At 45.1% G+C, this 8,812-nt stretch overlaps 1 protein-coding gene across 2 annotated transcripts in view; it reads left to right on the plus strand.

The window, feature by feature from the left end:
- Nucleotides 1-8,509, plus strand: part of ATP10A (ATPase phospholipid transporting 10A (putative)) — a 181,275-nt gene extending 172,766 nt beyond the window's left edge. For both annotated transcript variants that reach the window (XM_049706097.1, XM_004271676.4), the window contains 4 exons: nucleotides 1,725-1,805; nucleotides 1,884-1,988; nucleotides 2,421-2,608; nucleotides 2,753-8,509. In XM_049706097.1, coding sequence (XP_049562054.1) covers nucleotides 1,725-1,805; nucleotides 1,884-1,988; nucleotides 2,421-2,608; nucleotides 2,753-3,371 — 993 coding nt within the window. In that variant the 3' untranslated portion in view covers nucleotides 3,372-8,509. The remainder of the gene's footprint in view (nucleotides 1-1,724; nucleotides 1,806-1,883; nucleotides 1,989-2,420; nucleotides 2,609-2,752) is intronic.
- Nucleotides 8,510-8,812: the final 303 nt, after the last annotated feature.

An 8,812-nucleotide genomic window follows, 5' to 3' on the forward strand; every position in this document is an offset into this window, starting at 1 on the left:
TGGCGGGGAGGGATAAATTAGGAGCTTGGGATTAACATACACACACTACCATATATAAAATAGAGAACCAACAAGGACCTACTGTATAGCACAGGGAACTCTACTCAATATTCTGTAATAACCTATATGGGTAAAGAATCTGAAAAAGAATATATATACGTATAAGTAAATCACTTTGCTGTACACCTGAAACTGACACAACATCATACATCAACTGTACTCCAATAAAATTTAAAAAATAAAATAAAATCTTCCAAGAAAAAAATGGACACTGTGGAACAAACAGTTAAAATTCTAGAATCTGACCAGTGGGAGGAAAACAAAGAATTCTGTCTCTTGACTGCAATGCATTTATTTAAGTAGAGGGTTGATTGGTTGTGGTGATGGTATCAGGGGTGTATGTATGTGCCCAAACCCATCGAAATGTGTACATTTAAAGTGTGTGGTTTTTGTATATCAATTTACATAAAGCTTTTTGAAAAAAAAAAAAAGATTTTTTAAAAAGTATACTGAGGTGAAAACTGTCTTTACACCAGGAGTCTCCAGGAGCCCAAGGAAAGCCCGTTTGGAATCCAAGTCACGTGGGATGACTGCAGGCAGAGCAGAGATTTTTCTAAAACACCCCCAAAGAAATGTGATTTCCTTTGAATGGGGATTAATGGGAAAATAAACCCTTAGGGAAACCCTGGGAAGAACAAGTGAACACAAACAGATGATGTAAAATACATGTTTACATCAATACATCACATAGATTGACGTGCTAATTACCAGCTGTTCCTAGCTGGCCATTAAAGAAAGCCCTGTGAGTGCTTCTCTTGGGCTGGTTGGAATTATTATACGAGTGCCCAGGGAACGGATCCCCGCATATCCCACAATGGTCTCTCATTCGGAACTGATTTACTGAAGAGTGGACTTCCCCACAGGCAGCCTGGGGTAGGTAGGGGGCTGCTTAGGGTCAGGTAGATGAGGAGGGCCTCCGCTTGTCACCTGTCACGTGGGGGAGCTCTTGCACTCAGCCAGGCCTCACGTCCTAGGTGGCCACAGGGAGTTTGTCCTGGGGACAAACCAGAAGGGCCTGGCTTTCGTAAGTGCTCAGTAAACGCTCATCCTGCCTGCTCTGCGCGTCCTGCGTCCTGCGGGCCAGTGCTGGCACCAGCAGCTCAGAACTCCGCAGTGCCAGATACAGATTGGGGCATCCAGATAAGGAAGACTTGATTAGTCTGTTTCAAAGTCATTTTTTGCCCATGGTAGACAGCTTTTTGATTTTAACATTAGGAAACACCCATGATCTAATTTTAAAATAACTCACTTTTAAGAAATATTCTAGCGGGTCCACCAACGGAGGGAAGCAAAGCCCTGACAAAGTAGGCGGCTCAGGTTGGGGCAGGTGCCGGAATTTCATGCACTAGTCCCTGTCTAGGGAAATTCCTTATGGGATTTAGAAAGCATTTTCATCTTTCTGCTGTTGACTGAGAATGCTGTAGCAGGCCTTGTGGGCACAAATGCTCGCAGTGACTTACTCAGCCCCATGTGTCCCTGTAGGCCTTTCTGTAGTGTTTTTTCACCAGCCCTCCACACTCCAGGATCTCCCTCTCCAAAGTCCTGAATTAGCAGGTGTCCCTGGGGTGCTTGACTTGTGCCTTCATGGCCCCCGTAGGTGACGGAAAACCATTTGAAGAGATGAGGCCTTTCCTGTAATCTCCGTGCTTGTTTTTGTGTCTCAGGAATATCGGCCTCGTACGTTCTGGTTGAACATGGCTGATGCTGCCTTCCAGAGCCTGGTGTGTTTTTTCATTCCCTACCTGGTAAGTTGGCACCCGGCCCAGCCTTTCCCACCAGCTTTATCTGGCGACATACAGACACAGGACCTCGCTGTCTTTCAGGCCTACCACGACTCAGACACAGACATGTTCACCTGGGGGACCCCCATCACCGCCATCGCGCTGTTCACCTTCCTCCTGCACCTGGGTATAGAAACCAAGACCTGGGTGAGAGTTGTGGGCCTGATCCAGAAGGGGGCTGGTCTGCGATCTGCTTACTTCCGTGCACATTCTGTGAGATTGAGCAGAGATTTGAGTTGGGGGCTGGGGGGGACTGCAAAGCTGGCCTCACTGTGATGAGAACAAAAGCAGATGCACAGGCCGGCCATGCACACGCAAGCCCAGGGTGTGGGAGCAGCACTTGTCCCGGGCAGTGCTGGGCTCCTGCCTGCCTGAGCCCCTCCACCCCAGCTCTCCTTCCCTGTCCTTCCCTTGGCACCTGACTTCCATCTCCCCACTTGTGTTCAGGCCGGTCCACCAGTTCTCAAGGCTCCATGCCCCACCGACCACCCTGTTCCCACTACGCCCTCTTACATCCTCCACTTGTAGAGGACCAGTGCATTTTTGTTGAGATAAAAGCCCTTTCTTTTTCCCCCTCAGACCTGGCTCAACTGGATGGCTTGTGGCTTCAGTATACTTTTATTTTTCACTGTGGCTTTGATTTATAATGCTTCCTGTGCAATGTGCTACCCTCCATCCAACCCCTATTGGACCATGCAGACGTTAATGGGCGACCCTGTGTTTTACTTCATTTGTCTCATAGCACCTGTCGCCGCGCTGCTGCCCAGGTGGGTATCAGGGACAGTGGCCTTTGGGTCCCACGTGGGCTCTGACAGCATTCTCCTTTGTTGTGTTCCTGTACCGTTCATGTCTCAGAAGCTCAAAGGCCCCACTGCAGCAATAGCTGACTGTGTTCTATATGTTCTTTCCAGATTGTTTTTCAAAGCCCTGCAGAGGAGCCTTTTCCCCACCCAACTGCAGCTGGGACGCCAGTTGGTTAGAAGGTCCCCCAGGAAACTCAGGGCTCCCAAAGAGACCTTTGCTCAGGGACACCTCCCAGGAGAACCGAGGACGGAACCGTCAGAACAGAGGAGCATCAGTGCCTCGGGGTCCTTCTCCCAGGACTGTAGCTCGCAGGTGTTTTGGCATGCACAGCAGTCGTCCTGCTCTCCAGAGGCCAGCGGGGAGCCCAGCGTGGTGGACATGGGCATGTCTCTGAGGGAGGACACCCTGCTGGAAGGGCTGGGCAGCCAGACCCCAGGGTCCTCCTCACCAGGGAAGGTGATCCCGGAAGGCTGTCCAGGGGACTCCAAGATGAAACCCACAAGTGCCAGCAGGGCAGCTGCCCTGTCGTCCATCTTCAGCCTGCCCAGCCTCAGCTCACTCAACTGGATTTCCTCCCTCTCTCTGGTCAGCGGGCTGGGAAGTGTCCTACAGTTCTCCCGAAGTGGTTTACAGATGGACAGGCGGGACGGCGAGTTCCTACCCAGCCCCCCGCAGCCAGACCAGGACCTGCGAGGCTTGAGTGGGCAGACCACGGACTACTTCTAGGACCTCCTTCCAGGGATTACAGCTGGCGGTGGCAGCGGTGAAAACCTCGAAATGCTTTTTTTATAACATAGATGTTAATATTATTTATGTTTATTATTTGCACAGAAGAGTTCTAGTGAGATGTATTTTATATATTTCCAAGGCTAACACAGGAAATGAAAGGTACCAAAAAAGAAAGTTTATTTTTTAAAATTTCTAACTAGAGTATATTGAAAAGAAAAATAAGAGCTTTATCATATATAAAAGTTTAAAGAAGAGCGACACTTGAGAGGTGGGTTTAGATTTATTTTTTCATCTCATTTTATAAGAAAATGCAGTCTGATCGGTTTTCTTCAACACGTGTGATGTTTGCTTTCCCCTAGTGGAAATGCGTGTGAGCACAGTGAACCCTGGGCGGGTGTGGACGATGTGAGGGGAGGTGACAGGCACGCACACGGCCCCAGCAGAGATCCCCACTGTCTGTCTCTCAATCCCACCACTGGGAGGGTGGACTCTGCTTCACCAGGAAAGGGAAAGTGAGAACTCTGGGAAAACACACATACACACACACACACACACGAAATTCATTCCAACATTCTACTCTATGCAGGCATTTGGTAAAGACCACCTGTAGGTATTATAGTTCCTATGTAGGGTCTCGCCTGTTAAAATCATAACAAGCAATAAACAACCTTCACTTTGCAAAGAGAACGTTTGGGGTTGCCACTGTTGTGTGGTATTATTAATACGTGACCTAATGTTACCAAATGCAAGTTCATGTGCTTGGCGCACAGTGAGGCCAAACAAACCAAAACATCAGAGTTTGGATCAGAGAAAAGCTCATTGCAGGGCTAAGCAAGAACGGGTAGCGCGTGCTCAAAAATACCCCAAACTCCTCAAAGGGTTTCAACAAAGCATTTTTAAAGGCCAGGTGAGAGAGGGACATGCCAGGGTCTGTGATCAGCTGTGCACAATTCTCTGATGGTGATCAATCCTTAGGGCTCACGATCATCAAGCATTAATTTCTTCCTTCTGGTGGTGGTACCAGCATCTAGAAAACTCAGGAAATATGCATCAGATACTATCATCTAGGTACTTCAGAGAGGAGCTATAGCAGAGAATATGGGGGAGGGGTCTGTCCTGGGAAGACCCCGTAGGGTCCTGCTCGGTTACACTGACAGAACATATTCTGAGTACTCCAGGGCACTTCCTCATGGCAAATCCTTTTAGACCCTGTGGAGGAAACAGCTGGGTGACATGCAAGCTGCACATTGGGACACTGTGACATAGGCTACACCAGCTCCCTGCACCAAGAGACTGGGGTCTTTAGGTTTTTGTCTTATGAGTCATTACTTCTGTCTCTAAACAGAGAAAAAGAGAAAGAAAAGATTATAAGAATCCAAGGCAGTTGTATAGCATTTGCTCTTCAGAACCCTCTCTTTAACTTTGCCAGCCATTGTGAGTTACCTGCTTGCTCAGCCTGGGGATGTGAAGTGAGCAGGGTGTGCTCCTGCTTAGGACTCCTGTGGCTGCCTGTCCCCGGAGCAGCAATGTGCAGAGGTCGGAGGATCTCAGGACTAAGAAATTTCTGAGCACAGCATGCCAGCAATAATGGCTGGTTACCCGGCATGTGTGGCTCATTGCATGTGACAGAAGATGCACCTCATCTGGTCAGATGGAAAGGGACGGCAGGCCTCATGTCTGCAAGGCCAGGGAGAAGGTGGGCTCCAGGGCAATTGAACATGCAACTCAGACCTGGGCTTTCCCCTTTCTCCCTGCACTCAGCTTTCTGGGATCAGCTTGATCCCAAGGCTGGCTCTGTTCTTGGTAATGACATGACTGGAACCATCCCAGGACATGTGCTCACATCATGCTCCAGAGGAGAGAGAGGGTGTCACTCTCCACATCCTGAGCAGAGTCTTGGTTTCCTTGACCTCATGCAGTTGCAGGACAGCCTTAAACCAGTTACTGGAAAATTGTGAGAATGTCCTGACAGGCTCCAGGTTGGAGCTGAGAAAGGTCAGCTTCCCTCCAAGTAACTGGGCTGCATGAGTGGATACTCAGGAATATCTGGGTCCTGTTAGTGGGGCAAGAGAGAAGAAGGAGTGGAGGGGCTTCAGCAGCCAGCAATGCCCAGGACTGAAAGTGGTGCTGTCCTAGCCCACCCCCTCCCCCCATGCCTGAGATTACCTCATGTTTTCTTGGAGCAACACATATGAAAAGAATTTCCCTGGGAAGATACACAGCTCTATCATTTCCTGAATTAAGGTAATGGTTGTTAGTACAAAGTACAAGAAGAACTAGACACCTATTTACCTGAGTATCTGAGAATTCAAAATGCCCCAGCTTCCAGATTTTCCTGCACTCACAATCTACCTTCTTTCCAAAGACATCTTTCTTCCATAGATACTTTCTCTTGGGAAATGGAATGATCCAGGAAGTGGCTTTGTGAATATGCCTACCAAGGCCATTTCAGAGAAAAAAGCATCATAAAGGGCATTGGCAGTTAGCTGCCCAAAGGATGAAAATATTTATAGAAGCCTACAATAATATTATCACACGCAGCTAAGTTTGATCTCAAATGAACATACTACAGAGATGAACTCCATGATTATCTCAAAAGAACCCTGGGAAGTACATGTCACATCACTCAATCCTAATTACAAATCCAAAATAAAGAAGGCTGCCTCTGCTCGTGGTGACAAAATGGATGGACTAAGTATATGACATTATACAAAACCAATTTTAAGTTCTTGGCGGTCAGATCTGTGTCCTCTTCACCTTATACCCTTGGCAGTAGCATAGAACCTAGCTCTGAGAATGCACTCAGGAAATGTGTGGTGACCCCAAGAACTAATGTTTATGCTGAAACACTAAAGGCATTCCTGTTAGAATCAGAGATAAAGGAAAGTTGCTTGTTATAACCCAGTATTATTTAATATTTTTTGGAACTTCTGGGTAATGCAATAAGACATGAACTTTTAAAAAGAATGAATATTGGAATTAGAGACCAAATTATCATTACTTACACGTATTGAAACCGTGCACCTCAGATGGGACTTGAACCCGTGGGCCAGACTCAAACCCAGCCAAAACCCAGGTTGGGACTTGAACCCACTGTCTTTTAATTGAAATCACACACCTGATCTCAGGACTTAGTGAAGCTCAGGTTTTTTATGTCTCATGGCAGAAAGAATTCAGTGAGAGACAAAGTGATAGGTAAGAAGTGGATTTATTTAGAGAGAAACACTCCACAGATGGAGTGTGGGCCATCTCAGAAGGCGAGAGGCCCTGAAATATGTGGTGGTTAGTTTTTATGGGCTGGGTAATTTCATAGGCTAATGAGTGGGAGGATTAGTCTAACTATTTTGGGGAAGGGACAGGGATTTCCAGGAATTGGGCCACCGTCCACTTTTTGACCTTTTATGGTCAGCCTGGAAACTGTCATGGCACTGGTGGGTGTATCATTTAGTTGATGTATTATGATGAGCATATAATGAGGCTCAAGGTCTAGTGGAAGTCAAATCTTCTGCCATCTTGGACCTAGTTGTTTCTAACCAGTTAATGTCCTCGATGGCTATGCCATTCTTTTAAATGTTGTACCCTGCCCCCTTTCCTCCTCTTTCATTCCCCAGAGATTTTACTCCTATATTCTTCTGGGAAGTAGAGGGGCAACGGTCCATCTCTGTAACTGCTTCAAGGCTGAGTAGGGGGATCGATCCTGCCTGTCAGGGAGTAAAAATCTCTAGATGCTTGATCTAGGGACCCCAGGGACAGGACAGCTCCTTGTTTTAAGTTGGTATGGGCTGGAATCCTCGCACAGCCATCATCTTGATATGGAACTGTTGTGACTGTTTCCTTAGCCTTCCTATGAATCTTCTTGATGATGAAGCACTTTTTGTAACAGCATCAGAGTACAAAAATAGCCATCTATAAATGACAGAACACTTAAAAGGCATGATTAAACCTCTGATTACAGTGTAATTGATAAAGAAACTTGGTTACAATAACCAGAATTAGGAATGATTACATTTAACTTAACACACCAAATAATCTTAGTTAAGTATTTTTCTTTGAGATGCCTCAGGGGCCCTCTAAAGCATCCCAAAGTTAGCTGTAAATCAAAAGAACTAATTAAAATTTGATCTTTGGTGAGTTTGTCAAAAAGTTTTAAAATACTTGGTCAAATACCATCATAGGTCACTGTGAGACAATACTTATTCCTTAACCAAAGTTAAAAGAGGTCTCAAAAGCAAAAACAGTTCACTTAAAGGCAAAGAAATTTACATAATATGTTATCAAAAGCAGCATTTCAAGAAAACTTTGCAGGGAGAAACCAAATCCAGTCTTGCCTCAGCCTACTCCCAACAAAATCCATTTGCCCAACTAAATTTAATCCAATCTTAGAAAATCCTGATCATGCACAACTCTTTTCAGTATTTTTTTTTATTCCTCACACCTTCTTTCATTGAAGACATACATCTTACTTGCCTTAAAAGTTTTTTTCACGTCGAGTTAATTTTCTTACTGACAAATTTGCTATAGGAATAACATAAACTTGACCTTCAGTAAACCTAGGTACAACAGAAGAAGTATTATACTTAACATTGATGACTCTAAAGACGTCTATATTAATTAAACCAAAAAGCTTAAGCTAGCTTTAATACCAGATATCCGTTCAGTACTGAATATTTCCCAGATCATGTGAACCTGAAATTCATTTGGCTGGTTTTCTTCACATTTATGAGTATTTATATAAACACTTAATTTTAAAAGCCAATTAAATAGAGCTGTTTTATGAATTTTGGCAGTACCATACATCTATAACACATATATAGATAGGTACAAACAAAAACCTCATAGCTCCTGTCTCAAAATTTCAGCCATGAGTCAGGTACAAATATGTAAAACCCATCATTTACAGAAGAGATTGGATTCAAATTGGGCTTCTGGCAGATGAAACAAATCAAGGTCACCTGTCTAGATGGCTAAACTCTTTTTACTAATGTTTACAGAAAAGACACTTAGGATTTCTATTTATCCTTGACAAGTCATGTTCTAAATTACCCCCTTTTTCAAAATTTGTATTTTAAAAGATGGTGGAGATAAGTGTTCCTGGAGAAGACCAGGTAGAACATTTGTATCTTTGAGAAGGCACAGGCAATTTCCTCCTAGGATGACTTTTGTTCCCTTAAGGTCAGAAAAATGAATTTTTTCTTCTTTTCTTTTCTTTTATTTTTTTAAAAATATTTATTTATTTATTTATTTATTTTTGGCTGTGTTGGGTCTTCATTTCTGTGCGAGGGCTTTCTCCAGTTGCGGCAAGTGGGGGCCACTCTTCATTGCGGTGCGCGGGCCTCTCACTATCACGGCCTCTCTTGTTGCAGAGCACAGGCTCCAGACGCGCAGGCTCAGTAGTTGTGGCTCACGGGCTTAGTTGCTCCGTGGCATGTGGGATCTTT

Source organism: Orcinus orca, chromosome 2 (assembly GCF_937001465.1).
Source record: "Orcinus orca chromosome 2, mOrcOrc1.1, whole genome shotgun sequence".
Taxonomy (NCBI): domain Eukaryota; kingdom Metazoa; phylum Chordata; class Mammalia; order Artiodactyla; family Delphinidae; genus Orcinus; species Orcinus orca.